We start from the raw sequence: 14,805 nt of genomic DNA, 5'->3' as shown, positions 1-14,805 counted from the left end.
CTGAATGTGTATTCCATCTGATGGCATAGGCCCACAAAGAACTGTTCTAGCACAGTTCTTACTTCCACAAGCTCCTCCATTTTGCCCCTTTCTTCCCCTCCTCTGCCTCCACCCCTTCTCTGTCCCTGCAGAGCTGCACACGCTGTCATCAAACTCCTACCCCTTGATTCTCAAAACAAGGGATTTGGAAGAACAAGAAAAAAAAAAAGAAAGAAAAACTCCTACCCCTGCGGGCACGGCGCTATATGCACCTTTAGTCCCAGCTACTCGGGAAGCTGAGGTAGGAGGATCGCTTGAGCCCAGGAGTTCTGGGCTGCAGTGTGCTCTGCCATTCGGGTATCTGCACCAAGTTCAGCAACAATATGGTGAACTCCCAGGAGCAGGGGATCCCAGGTTGCCTAAGAAGGGGTGAACTGGCGGCTGGGCATGGTGGCTCACATCTGTAATCCCAGCACTTTGGGAGGTTGAGGTGGGCGGATCACGAGGTCAAGAGATTGAGACCATCCTGGCCAACGTGGTGAAACCCCATCTTTACTAAAAATACAAAAATTAGCCTGGAGTGGTGGTGCACGCCTGTAGTCCCAGCTACTTGGGAGGCTGAGGCAGGAGAATTGTTTGAACCCGGGAGGCGGAGGTTGCAGTGAGCCGAGATCGCTCCACTGCACTCCAGCCTGGCAACAGAGCAAGACTCCATCTCAAAAATAAATGAATAAATAAATAAATAAATAAATAAATAAATAAATAAAATAAAGGGGTGAACTGGCCCAGGTCAGAAAGAGAGCAGCTCAAAACTCCCATGCTGATTGATCAGTAGTGGGATCGTGCCTGTGAATACCCACTGCACTCCTGCCTAGGCAACAGAGACCCTCTCTCTATTTCAGAAAAGGCAAAAACTCCTACCCCTAACTACCCCCATAGGTGAGCCTCTACCCTGCTGCTGTTGGGGAGGTTTGCTTGTGCTACTATAATTGGCTCCGTTGGCACCACCCCTGCTGAAGTAGGGCAGCTCAGGTCAGGCCAGGGGATCCTGTGCCAAAGGTGCAGCTCTGTGTCTTGGCAGGGCTACTGGGGAGGAGGAAAGGAGGGATGACCCAGGCATCCCGAGGCTCGGAGCCCAGAGGTGACAGAAAAAGCTATGGAAGGAGGGGGAAGGGGGATGAGGAAGAGTCAGGTGGTAAAGGAGGGCACAGAAGCCAGACAGAGAGAACTGAGTGCCACCAGTACAGATTTGGAGTCTAGGGGGAAAAAAGGCCATGGCTTGTGGGAGAGTCAGGCTGCTCAGGATGAGGCTATAATACAGAGGGCAGAGGGGCCCCCTAGTGCTTGCTTTGCAGTATTGGTCCCATGGTGTCCGTGGCTCTCACAGCAGGGGCCAGCCTGCTGAGCGACAGCTGCCCTTTGGGGCAGAGTCACCGGCAGCAGCAGCAGGCTGGGGGCCCAGCACAGTGGGCCCAGGCACACTGGGGTTGCTGCAGCTGGTCACTTAGTGCCTCTTCACCTTGGTACCAGAGATTATAGGCTTTTACTGGCCCAGGCCCAATATTCTTGTGCTCGCTCTCAAGTGCCAGAGCTTTTTGCCCTTCTCTGGACTTTCTTGCTTTTTATAAGATTATCCTTCTCCACCAGAAACTCAAAGAAGCTTCCTGCTGTGGGGTCCAGTAGTCAGGCCAGCATGCAGTGCATATAGGGGCAGACGATAGGATTTGCTTGCACTACAGCCCCGTTCTGCTACTGTCCCGAGGCCTCCTCCATGGGATGAGCTGTAGGCTATGCCTTGAACTTACTGCCCTCAATCAGCCCCTGGGCATCCTACTCAGTCACCTTGCCAGTCTCCCATGGGGTACCTTCCTGCTCATCTGCGATGGAAAAAGTCTCCAGCAATAATTCTTTTTTTTTTTAGACAGAGTCTTGCTCTGTCACCCAGGCTGGAGGGCAGTGGCATGACCTCAGCTCACTGCAACCTCCGCCTCCCAGTTTCAAGCGATTCTCCTGCCTCAGCCTCCCAAGTAGCTGGGATTACAGGCGCCCACCACCACGCCCAGCTAATTTTTATATTTTTAGTAGAGACAGAGTTTCACCATATTGGTCAGGCTGGTCTCAAACTCCTGACCTCAGGTGATCCAGCCGCCTCGGCCTCCCAAAGCACTGGCATTACAGGCATGAACCACTGCACCCGGCCTTTTTTTTTTTTTAGATGGAGTTTCGCTTTTGTTGCCCAGGCTGGATGGAGTGCAATGGTGTGATCTTGGCTCACTGCAGCCTCTACCTCTGGGGTTCAAGCAATTCTCCTGCCTCAGCCTCCTGAATAGCTGGGATTACAGGCATGCACCACCACACCCGGCTAATTTTGTATTTTTAGTAGAGACAGGGTTTCTCCATGTTGGTCAGGCTGGTTTCGAACTCCCGACCTCAGGTGATCCGCCCACCTCGGCCTCCCAAAGTGCTGGGATTACAGGTGTGAGCCACCACACCTAGCCTACAGCAATTCTTAAGGGAAGAACACACCAGCTTTGGCCTTGAAACCCTGCATGTCACCATCTGCAGTGCAGCTCCTGTGTTGCCCTCCTCAGCACACATCTCACCCCACCCCGAGACTCGGGCCTGCTTGATTTGCCCAAATCCAGGTGAGAAGCTTTGACTTCAGGCACAGTCCAGCCTTCTGTCACCAGCCAGGAAGGACATGAACCTTTCTCTCCCTCAGGGCCATCCATTCTAGAGGGCAGACAGTGGCCTCATTTCTGAGATAACTCAGGGGACAGAAGTTCACTACCCCAAGCCCATTGTGAGGCCATCCTCACAGCCGTGACTCCTTATATTTCTACAGCTGAGTTGGGACCTTGGCTTGTCAAGACTAAGTAGTCAGCCCCCACCTCCCCAAAAACAAAACCAAGCAAAGACCACATACAGATTCCATTTATATGAAATGTCCCAAATAGGCAAATCTATAAAGACAGAAAGTAGATGAGTGGTTACCTAGGGCTGAGGAGATTGAGGATGACTGCTGAAGGGCATAGGGGTTTTTTTTTGGGGAGGTGTCAAAAATGTTCCAAAACTGTGGTAATAGTTGCACAATTCTGTAAATTTACTAAAAAACACTGTATACTTTAAATGGGTAAACTGTATAGTTAAGTGAACTGTATCTCAATAAAACAAAAACAAAAACCAAAAACCAACAGCTGAAGCTCAGAGCTTTCCAGTATCTCCCCTTGGTCCTTGTTGAAGGGGAAAAGCAACAATTTGAAGGCTTAGGGTAGCAAACACTGACTGCCTTTTAATGGACATTCACATTTTACAACCACATTATCTGAGGCCATTTCCCATGCTTGGGAAACTCCCCACCACAAATCTACACAAAAGATAGGGCTCACCTCCTACCCTACAGAAGATCAGATCCTGGTTTTCCCAGTGCTGTAAAGCCATGTGACCAAGACTTAGCTAATCAGAGCAAAGCAAGAAAGTAGAGAACACATTTTGGTGGCTATGTGACACTTTCGTGTCAACACCGTAATTCTGATAGGCTTTATCAGCCAGAATCCATTATTTGACTAAAGTAGGATTGACATATGTGACAATAGGGACCCTGCAGCACTGGGTCCCTCACTTCCTCCTGTCCCAGTAGCTACATCCCTAGGGTTAAAATCACCAGAAGAGCAGTTTCTCCTTCATCTCCCATTATGCTGCAGCTTCAATTTCTATCACCAGAACTACATCTTCCCCATCCCAGAAGCATCAAGCAATAGATGTCCTAACTTCTGATTCTACTTCTCTTCCTTTTCATTAGAGCTACCTTTTTCTTTCTTTCTTTTTTTTTTTTTTTGAGATGGAGTCTCACTATGTTGCCCAGGCTGGAGTGCAGTGGCGCGATCTCAGCTCACTGCAACCTCCACCTCCCAGGTTCAAGTGATTCTCCTGCCTCAGCCTCCTGAGTAGCTGGGACTACAGGCACGTGCCACTATGTCCGGCTAATTTTCTGTATTTTTAGTAGAGATGGGGTTTCGCCGTGTTAGCCAGGATGGTCTTGATCTCCTGACCTCATGATCCGCCCTCCTCGGCCTCCCAAAGTGCTGGGATTACAGGTGTGAGCCACCGTGCCCAGCCCAAGAGCTGCCTTTTTTTAGATACAGGATCTCACTGTGTTACCTAGACTGCAGTGCAGTGGCTGTTCACAATCACTGCATACTACAGCTTTGAACTCCTAGTCTCAAGTGATTGTCCCGCCTCAGTCTCCTAACTGGGGGCTTAGAGCTGCTTTTAAGGTAGGCATTCTTTCTTTAAGAAAGGGTCTCGCTCTGTCACCCAGGTTGGAGTACAGTGGCACAATTACGGCTCACTGCAGCCTTGACCTCCCAGGCTCAAGTGATCCTCCTGCCTCAGCCGCCTGAGTATTCTTTGTAGAGATGCAGTTTCACCATGTTGCCCAGGCTGGATAGACTTTCAGATGTTCCATAGCTTATGATTTATCTAGCCTTAAAAAAAAAAAAAAAAACTAGGCCGGGTGCAGTGGCTCTCACCTGTAAACCTATCACTTTGGGAGGCCTAGGCAGGTAGATTACTTGAGGTCAGGAGTTTGAGACCAGCCCGGCCAACACGGTGAAACCCCATCCCTACAAAAAAACGAAAATTAGCCAGGTGTGGTGGCATACACCTGAAATCCCAGCTGCTCAGGGAGCTGAGGCAGAATAATAGCTTGAACCTGGGAGGAAAAGGTTACAGTGAGCCAAGATCGTGCCACTGCACTCCAGCTTGGGCGACAGAAGGAGACCCCATCTCAAAAAAATTCTAGAAAATGCCCAGCCTCTTTGAAATATTCTTTCCTGAAATTTTGATTGTCAAGCCTCACATTTGCTTTATCTTCATTTTGTTATGTTTTATAGACAGGATCTTGCTCTGTCACCCAGGCTGGAGTGCAGTGATGCCATCATAGCTCACTGCAACCTCAAGTTCCTGGGCTCAAGCAATCCTCCAGCCTCAGCCTCCAGAGAAGCTAGGACTATAGGCATGTGCCACATGTCTGATTTTTAAATTTTTTTGTAGAGACAAGGTCTCCTTATGTTGCCCAGGCTGGTCCCCAACTGAGGACCTCAAGTGATCCTCTCTATGCCTCCCAAAAAGTTGGGATTACAGGTGTCAGCAACTATGCCCAGCCTCTTCCGTGTTTTCTAACCTCTTTTCCTTAGTTTCCACTTCTCTGTATGTCAGTGCTCTCTCTGTGTAACTTCAGCTCTATTTCCAGTTCATTCTCCCTTTAGGGAAAAGTCTAATCTGCTGCTTAACCATAAAGTTTCTAACTTCTCGTAGTGTACTTTTTTTTTGTTTGAGGCGGAGTATCACTCTTGTTGCCCAGGCTGGAGTGCAGTGGCGCAATCTTGGCTCACCACAACCTCCACCTCCTAGGTTCAAGCAATTCTCCTGCTTCAGCCTCCCAAGTAGGTAGGATTACAGGCATGCGCCACCACACTCGGCTAATTTTTTGTATTTTTAGTAGAGACGGGGTTTCACCATGTTGGCCAGGCTGGTCTCCAACTCCCGACCTCAGGTGATCCACCTACCTCGGCCTCCCAAAGTGCTGGGATTACAGGCACGAGCTATCGTGCCCAGCCCTACTTTTCATTTTTAAAAGGTTTTCTTTTTAAGCTTTATTTATTTATTTATTTTTTTAGATGGAGTCTCGCTCTGTCGCCCAGGCTAGAGTGCAGTGGTGCGATCTTGGTTCACTGCAACCTCCGCCTCCCGGGTTCAAGCAATTCTCCTGCCTCAGCCTCCTGAGTAGCTGGGATTACAGGCGCCCACCACCACACCCGGCTAATTTTCGTATTTTTAGTAGAGACGGGGTTTCACCATGTTGGTCAGGCTGGTCTCAAACCCCTGACATCGTGATCCACCTGCCTCGGCCTCCTAAAGTGCTGCGATTACAGGCGTGAGCCACCGTGCCCGGCCACTTTTTTTTGGTGGGGGGTGGTGGTTTTACTCTTTTTGCCCAGGCTGGAGTGCAGTGGTGCGATCTTGGCTCACTGCAACCTCTACCTCCCAGGTTCAAGTGATTATCCTGCCTCAGCCTCCTGAGTAGCTGGGATTACAGGCGCCCACCACCACACCCAGCTAATTTTGTATTTTTGGTAGAGATGGGGTTTCACCATGTTGGCCAGGCTGGTCTTGAACTCCTGACCTCAGGTGATCCACCTGCCTCAGCCTCCCAAAGTGCTGGGATTACAGGTGTGAGCCACCACACCCAGCCTAATTGAGACCATTTTAAACTAAGTTATCAGCCTGAGGATTTTCCAGACCACATGGGTTATAAACTCTTGTCCCAAACAGTACTGAAGGCCAGCTGTGCTTGTGTATTCCCATGGAAGCTTTATATCCCTACTTCTTAATATCCCTTGCATCCAAAACCAAAGCCAAGTAGTGGAGTTGTGGGATTGGTTCACCCACTAAATGATCTTGTCATCCTTGGTGGGCCCAGATTTAAGTGGGAGGGGTTTCTGATCTGACTTCCCAGTTGTAGATGCCTTAGGCTTTATTGCCTATCCCAATATGCGGCCCACTAAAAAAGTAGTTCTAGGCTACCCACAAATCCCACATAAAAGCAGAGGCCTTAAGGCCGGGAATAGTGGCTCACGTCTGTAATCCCAGCACTTTGGGAGTCTGAGGCAGGCAGATCACTTGAGGCCAAGAGTTTAAGATCAAACTAGCCAACATGGCAAAACTCTGTCTCTACTAAAAACACAAAAGAAATTAGCTGGGCTTGGTGGCGGATGTCTGTAATCCCAGCTACTCGGGAGGCTGAGGTACAAGAATCACTTGAACCTGGAAGGTGGAGGTTGCAGTGAGCCGAGATTGCACCACTGTACTCTAGCCTGGGTCACAGAGCAAGACTCTGTTTCGGGGGGAAACACAAAAAGAAGGCCACAAAAAACAGAATAAAAAGATAAGTAGAGAGAATGTTTATGAAGTGGCTCCTACATAATGTCCCAGCCCTGGGAGTGATGAACAGACTCCATGGTCTTCATTGGCCCCTCTTCTTCGGTATCAGAATCCCTGGTTTAAGGCAAGGATGAGAGAAGAACATGAGGACGCAATGAACCAGATTCAAGCTGAGGCTGTGTGGCACGGCAGAAGGCTGAACTACTCTTCTTGTGTAGCCCTAGGGATAGTCCAAGAGCCCTCTAGTCTTCTCTGAGGCAATGAGATTCAAGGGCAGCTGTGATCCTTGCCCTTGAATGGAAACCAGCCGTGGCCAAATCTGTCCTCACAGATCCATGTCTCCCTGGGGCAGTGGCAGAGCAGAGGCTAGTTCCTTATTACTCTTTGCTCAAAGGGAGATGTCTCCTGTCCTTGCCTGCATTTCGTCGCCTCTTTCGACTCAAGAAGTTCTCCAATTTCTTGCTGCGTTTCAGCTCCTTGAACTTCTCAGCTAGTGCCAACTGGCGCTGCTCAGCTAAATGACAGGGAGAATGAAAGTTGGTGAACGAAGAAGGAAGCCCCTATTCTTTCCCAAACCAGGTCAGTAACTCCAAGCCATTATGCTGGATACATGAGTTCTTTAAAGCTCACTGGTGCCCCTTTATCTTTTTTCTGAGACGGAGTCCTGCTCTGTCACCCAGGCTGGAGTGCAGTGACGTGATCTCAGCTCACTGCAACCTCCATCTTCTGGATTCAAGTGATTCTCCTGCCTCAGCCTCCGGAGTAGCTGGGATTACAGGCGCATGCCACCACATCCAGCTAATTTTTTTGTATTTTTAGTAGAGACAGGGTTACACCATGTTGGCCAGGCTAGTCTTGAACTCCTGACCTCAGGTGATCCGCCCTCCTCAGGCTCCCAAAGTACTGGGATTACAGGCGTGAGCCACTGCGCCTGGCCAACGGGTGACTTTTTTTTTTTTTTTGAGACAGAGTCTCGCTCTGTCACCCAGGCTGGAGTGCTGTGGCACAATTTCAGCTCACTGCAACCTCCACCTCCCAGGTTCAAGCGATTCTCCTGCCTCAGCCTCCTGCGTAGCTGGGATTACAGATGCATGGAACCACACCCAACTAATTTTTGTATTTTAAGTAGAGATGGGGTTTCACCATGTTTGCCAGGCTGGTCTTGAACTCCTGACCTCGTGATCTGCCCTCCTTGGCCTCCCAAAGTGCTGGGATTACAGGCGTGAGGCACTGCGCCTGGCCCAACTGGTGACTTTTTTTGTTTTGTTTTTTTTTCCTGTGAGACGGAGTCTCACCCTGTTGCCCAGGCTGGAGTACAATGGTGCAATCTAGGCTTTCCGCAACCTCCACCTCCCAGGCTCAAGTGATCCTCCTGCCTCAGCCTCCTGAGTAGCTGGATTACAGGTGCACGCCACCACGCCCTACTAATTTTTTTATATCTTTAGTACAGACGGGGTTTCACCATGTTGGCCCCCAGGCTGGTCTCGAACTCCTAACCTTGTGACCCCCCACATTGGCCTCCCATAGTGCTGGGATTATAGGCGTGAGCCACCGTGCCCAGACTAACTGATGACTTTTTATATGATCTCAGTCCTACTCAATTCAACCAACTATGAACACCTATGTGCCTGGCCCAGCGTGTGTGCGTGTGTGTGTGTGTGTTGTTGTGTGTGTAGTGTAGACCAAGAGACAAAACTGACTCTGTGTTTGTGTGTGTGTGTGTGTGTGTGTGTGTGTAGACCAAGAGATAAAACTCACTGTGTGTGTGTGTGTGGGGGGGCGTTGGGAAGTGGGGAGTGTAGACCAAGAGATAAGGGTGACAATTCCTGCCATGATCTAATAAGGGATACAAGACTGGTTACAAACAACAACTTCCTACTATTTCTACTTTCCTCCAAGTTACCATGGGATGCAGCCTTCATGCCTTCCTTAAAGGGGATCAGGGACACCCCAACACAAGACTCTACCACCATGGCCCCTGCACCCCTGTCCCTGTTAGCAACAGTTGTGCCCAACTCACATTTCTTCAGGAAGTATGGCCGATGGCCCTGCTGGGCCTGAGCCCGACGTTCTTGCTTCAGGGCCAGGTGCAGCTCCTGCTGTTGCTTTCGTTCCTGCTGTGCCATTTCTTGCTGCTCCTGAGGAGCAAAGATGAGATGGGTGAATAGGAGGGACTGTGAATATCTCCCCACCTTTAATTGCTTTCATTACCCACCACAATTATTATCCACTCACCATTCGCTGAAGCAGTTGCTGCAGTTTCTCATGCTCCTCTCCTGAACGGTGCTTCTTCAACTGTTTTTTCACAAGCTCCACATTGGAAAATGAGTATCATGGTTAGCATTCTGCAAATGTTAGCTGAAATTTTATGTAAAGCATTATCCTAAGATTTCTCACACACACACACACACATTTTTTTTTTGAGACGGAGTCTTGCTCTGTCACCAGGCTGGAGTGCAGTGGTATGATCTCAGCTCACTGCAACCTCCGCCTCCTGGGTTCAAGCAATTCCCATGCCTCAGCCTCCCAAGTAGCTGGGACTACAGGTACATGCCACCACGCCTGGCTAATTTTTTTTTTTATTTTAGTAGAGACTAAATTTCACCATGTTGGCCAGGATGATCTTGATCTCCTCCTTTTGTATTTTAGTAGAGGCTAATTTCACCATGTTGGCCAGGATGGTCTCAATCTCCTGACCTCGTGATCCGCCTGCCTCGACCTCCCAAAGTGGTGGGATAACAGGCGTGAGCCACCGCACCCAGCCAGAAGTTCATATATATTAACTTGATAACACCAAGACAGTAACTGTTTGTTTGTTTGTTTGGAGACAGTCTTGCCCTGCCACCCAGGTTGGAGTCAGTGACGTGATCTTGCCTCACTACAACTTTTGCCTCCAGGGCACCAGCAATTCCCATGCCTCAACCTCTTGAGTAGCTGGGACTATAGGTGTGCAACACCACACTTGGCTAATTTTTCTATTTTTAGTAGAGATGGGGTTTCACCATGTTGGCCAGGCTGATCTTGAACTGCTGGCCTCAAATGATCGCTCACCTCAGTCTCCCCAAGTGCTGAGATTACTTACAGGCGTGAGCCACCACACCCAGCCTCCAAGACAGTAATTATTATTATTTTTTTTATGATTAGAAAACTAAAGCATAGAGAGATTAAGTAACATGCCAATAGTCACACAGCTAGTAAACTGATGAGCCAGGATTTGAATATGAACTGAATTGGAGAGAGTTAAATCTGCCCACCACTATACTTGCCGCTCCCCCTGCCCAACTCTCTAACCTGTGCCCTCATTTTCCACCCCACAAAATTCCCCAGAAACCAGTCTCAAGCTGCATACCTCTTTCTCTTTCGCTCGGATGTCATTCAAGAATTGGTATGTTTTGTCAAACACCTCAGGATTATATTCCCCTGACAGATCATCAAAGCGAGGGTCCCGGGCTACCTGTGGAGAGAAGAGAGAGAATATAAAACACAACTGTTCAATCCCCTTTCACTGAGAAAAAGTGCTTCCTGTCTCTTCCTCACCTTTTTTTTTTTTGCTTTTTGAGACACAGTCTCGCTCGTCGCCCAGGCTGGAGTGTAGTGGTGCAATCTCGGCTCACTGCAAGCTCTGCCTCCTGGGTTCACACCATTCTCCTGCCTCAGCCTCCTGAGTAGCTAGGACTACAGGCACCCGCCACCACGCCCGGCTAATTTTTTTTGTATTTTTAGTAGAGACGAGGTTTCACTGTGTTAGCTAGGATGGTCTCAATCTCCTGACCTTATGATTTGCCCACCTTGGCCTTCCAAAGTGCTGGGATTACAGGCGTGAGCCACAGTGCCTGGCCATTTTCCTTACCTTTTTACTGATGGGAACAACCTGACGTAAAAACGGTACTTGGATCTTGGCTGACATTTCCAGAGGCCTATGGAGAAATTAAAGGCCAAGTCAAGAGGACTCCAGTGTTGGTCAAAGGCTTCCCACCTGTCACCCAAGACAACATACCTATTCAAGGTCCCAGTTATCTTCCAACTTCTAGGGCAAGCCTTGCTTACCTGTGCTTATCTGCAACACATGCATTTTGGATAGGTGGTCTAGAACCTTGTTTTTTAGGGCTGTTTCCAGCTACCAATTGTTTGTACGTCTTAGTCCCCACTTGGCTCTGCAATTCCAACAGCTCTTCAAATGACATGTTAGATGTGCCTGTGGAAGTGGGGAGGGACATACAACTCAGCTCAGCATGTCCCACTGCAGAAAAGACATCTTCCCATCCCCATTCCTTAGCTAGCTAATCCTTTCTAATACCCCATCAGACCAATCATTATTACAAGTCCTAGACAGTAGAGGCTGTGACAGTGTTAAACTGACACCTAACTCTCCAACTATTTCAGCAACCTGGGGCCTCATCTTGCTACGGAAGGTGTATATGTAAGGTCAAAGGTGGACCAAACTATAGTCCCTTCTTTTTCTCTTTTACTCATTCTTTTACTCTCTCTTTTACTCATTCACAGGTTTCCCCACAAGGGCCTCTGCCTCCCTTGCTCAGTTACCATTGCCAGTGTCCTGGTCCATATGCTCAGCATCTCTCACCTCAATGAGTGCTCTAGCCTCCTAGTCTCCCAACCGCCAGTCTCACTCCTCTCAAAGCTATGCGCCTCAATTCAGCCTGAGAGAGGCATCAAAAATAAAATCAGATCTTATCACTCCCACACATAAACTTCAGATCATGTTACTCCTACAGGCAAAAGTCCCCAATGGCTTCCATCTTGCTCACAGTAAAAGCCATGTACCTTAATAATGGCCTGCAAGCCCCCAAGTGACCTGGCCCCTGTCATATCTCTAATCTACTCATCTCCTTCTCACCCCTCTCAATGTGTCTCCTAGCAGCATATTCCCACCTCAGTTCCTCTGCACATGTTGCCTCTGCTTGGTACACTTCCCCCAGAAGCTGTACATAGGTACAGCTCCTCCCTCAGTTCCTTCAAGCCTTTATTCAAATCACCTTCCCAAAGAGGTCTTCTCTAAGTTATTTAAAATTGCAACCCCTTGTCCGGGTGTGGTGGCTCACGCCTGTAATCCCAGCACTTTGGGAGGCCAAGGCGGATCAATCACCTGAGGTCAGGAGTTCAAGACCAGCCTGGTCAACATGGTGAAACCCCGTCTCTACAAAAATACAAAAATTAGCTGGGCATGATGGCAGGTGCCGGTAATCCCAGCTACTCGGGAGGCTGAGGCGGGAGAAGAGCTTGAACCTGGGAGGCGGAGGATGCAGTGAGCCGAGATCACGTCACTGCACTCCAGCCTGGGCAACAGAGCAAGACTCCATCTCAGAAAGAAAAAAAAAAAAAAATGCAACCTCTCCTAAGCTTTATTTTTTCTCCATATCCTCTATCACCTTAAAAAAAATTGAGCTATAATTCATATTGCACAAAATCCAGTTCTCTAAAGTCTACAATTCAGTGTTTTATTGCCTTTTAATGTAATAATTTACTTGTCTGCCTTAAATTTTACTTATTTATTTTGAGCTGGACTCGCTGTCACCAGGCTGGAGTGCAGTGGCGCGATCTCGGCTCACTGCAACCTCCACCTCCCAGATTCAAGCGATTCTCCTGCCTCAACCTCCCGAGTAGCTGGGACTAAGACGCGCGCCACCAAGCCCAGCTGATTATTGTATTTTTAATAAAGACGGGTTTCACCATGTTGGCCCAGATGGTCTTGATCTCCTGACCATGTGATCCGCCCGCCTTGGCCTCCCAAAGTGCTGAGATTACAGGCATGAGCCACACCTGGCCTTAAATTTTATTTATTTTGAAAAAAGGTCTTGCTCTGTTGCCCAGCCTGGAGTGCAGTGGCCTAATCACTGCTCACTGCAGACTCGACCTCCTGGGCTCAAACTGTCCTCATGCCTCAGCCTCCTCAGTGGCTGGGAATACAGACGTGGGCCACCACCCTGGCTAAATTTTTTTTATTTTTAGTAGAAAAGCGGGTCCCATTATGTTTCTCAGGCTGGTCTTGAACTCCTGGGCTCAAGCGATCCTCCTGCTTCAGTCTCCCCTGGTGCTGGGATTACAGGTGTGATCCACTACACCCGGCCAGGACAGGAGTGTTTGACTACTTTATTCACAACTGTATCTCCAGCAGCATTTGCTGCACATACTGTGCAGCATTTGCTGGGCACAGTCATCCTGTAATCTTTGGGAGGCTGAGGCGGGTGGATCACTTGAGCCCAGGAACTGGAGACCAGCCCTGGCACCTGGTAACATGATGAGACCTGGCTAGGCGAGGTGGCTCACGCCTATAATCCCAGCACTTTGGGAGGCCGAGGCGGGCATATCACGAGGTCAGGAGATAGAGACCATCCTGGTTAACACGGTAAAACCCCATCTCTACTAAAAATACAAAAAATTAGCCGGGCGTGGTGGCAGGCGCCTGTAGTCCCAGCTACTCAGGAGGCTGAGGCAGAATGGCGTGAACACGCGAGGCGGAGCTTGCAGCGAGCTGAGATCGCGCCACTGCACTCCAGCGTGGGCAACAGAGCGAGATTACGTCTCAAAAAAAAAAAAAAAAAAGAAAATGGTGAGACCTTGTCTCTACATAACATAAATAAATAAATAAATAAACCCATCTGTCCAGGCGTGGTGACGCGCCTGTAGTCCCAGCTACTCGGGAGGCTGAGGTAGGAGGATCTCTTGGGCCCGGGAGTTCGAGGCCGCAGTGAGCCGTCATGATGCACCTACACTCCAGCCTGGGCGACAGGGCGAGACTTTGTCTCAAAAAAATAAAAAATATAAAAAAGTAAAAAAACAGGCCGGGCGCAGTGACTCAAGCCTGTAATCCCAGCACTTTGGGAGGCCGAGGCGGACGGATCACGAGGTCAGGAGATCGAGACCATCCTGGCTAACAAGGTGAGACCCCGTCTCTACTAAAAATACAAAAAATTAGCCGGGCGTGGTAGCGGGCGCCTGTAGTCCTAGCTGCTCTGGAGGCTGAGACAGGAGAATGGCGTGAACTCGGGAGGCAGAGCTTGCCGACATCGCGCCACTGCACTCCAGCCTTGGCGACAGAGCGAGACTCCATCTCAAAAAAAATAAAAATAAAAAAACAAAGTCGACGGAATCTGCTGAACTCTGACCTACTAAGCCTTCAGCAGCCATGCATGCCTTTTCCTGCCTCCATGCTATTGCACATACGTTCCCCATTGCCGAAAACCCTCATCCTGCCGTGAAGAAACTTCTCAGGATGTCCTAATCCCGGAAGCATCTCCTCACCCCAACTTTCCATTGCACTTGGGGGCGCCCCTAGTGTAGCCTCCGCCTCTTAGAGAACTTGGCTGTCTTACCGGCACCGTCTCTGCAGGCTCAGGGCCCCGCCTGGGAATCTCCTTCCCCTTCCCAGCCCGCCTTGCCCCATGCCCTCACCCCTCAATAGGTCGCGGGTCGCGGCCGCGGGCTCCAGGCCCCCGCCGTCCTCCTCGCGGTCCCGGGCCCCGCGGGGACGTCGGGCCCCGGCCCCGGCCCCGGCCGCAGCGCGCCAGTAAGCTCCCGGCATCAGCTGGCAGTAGCGCTCCGAAGACGAATGGCGCCGCTTCCGCTCACGGCAGCCCTTGCCCCGCCTCTTCCGGCGTTCCCCGTCTCAACGTGGTGACGAATGGGCAGAAAACTGCGCGGTCGGAGGCCAGGGAGCCGGGCCCAAAGGATAGCCCGCTCTGGAAAGATTGTCGCAACCTTCTGCCCGAGTCGCAGGGCGCTGGGTTCCACGCCCGAGAAGCTTGGGCCAGGCCTTGGTGGCATTTGGTTTCCTAATACCCTTGGCTGAGAAGCCAGAACCTCAGGGTGCTTGTCCTCAGCACCCTGCTCCCACTGCAAACTCCAGCCTTCTCCACCGTATTC

General features: G+C 49.9%; 1 protein-coding gene across 1 annotated transcript; it reads right to left on the bottom strand.

Moving 5' to 3' along the window:
• Positions 1-3,251: 3,251 nt before the first annotated feature.
• On the bottom strand, positions 3,252-14,519 carry RRP36 (ribosomal RNA processing 36). The gene is made up of 7 exons (XM_054493421.2): positions 14,335-14,519; positions 10,972-11,119; positions 10,775-10,841; positions 10,274-10,378; positions 9,160-9,234; positions 8,945-9,062; positions 3,252-7,438 (listed from the first exon to the last, which is right to left on the bottom strand). The coding sequence occupies exons 1-7, from the start codon at positions 14,462-14,464 to the stop codon at positions 7,302-7,304; spliced, it is 780 nt and encodes a 259-aa protein (XP_054349396.2). The 5' UTR covers positions 14,465-14,519; the 3' UTR covers positions 3,252-7,301.
• Positions 14,520-14,805: the final 286 nt, after the last annotated feature.

Source organism: Pongo pygmaeus, chromosome 5 (genome assembly GCF_028885625.2).
Source record: "Pongo pygmaeus isolate AG05252 chromosome 5, NHGRI_mPonPyg2-v2.0_pri, whole genome shotgun sequence".
Taxonomy (NCBI): Eukaryota; Metazoa; Chordata; class Mammalia; order Primates; family Hominidae; genus Pongo; species Pongo pygmaeus.
This window is presented reverse-complemented; position numbering and strand designations above follow the sequence as displayed.

What these genes read in the sequence shown, in the direction of transcription:
- RRP36 (XM_054493421.2), bottom strand. Translation starts at nt 14,464, where the DNA reads ATGCCGGGAGCTTACTGGCGCGCTGCGGCCGGGGCCGGGGCCGGGGCC. An exon ending in GACCCGCGACCTATTGAGGG is followed by an intron (nt 11,120 to 14,334) that starts GTGAGGGCATGG and finishes CCACTTCCACAG; the next exon opens with GCACATCTAACATGTCATTT. An exon ending in AGCAACTGCTTCAGCGAATG is followed by an intron (nt 9,063 to 9,159) that starts GTGAGTGGATAA and finishes TTTGCTCCTCAG; the next exon opens with GAGCAGCAAGAAATGGCACA.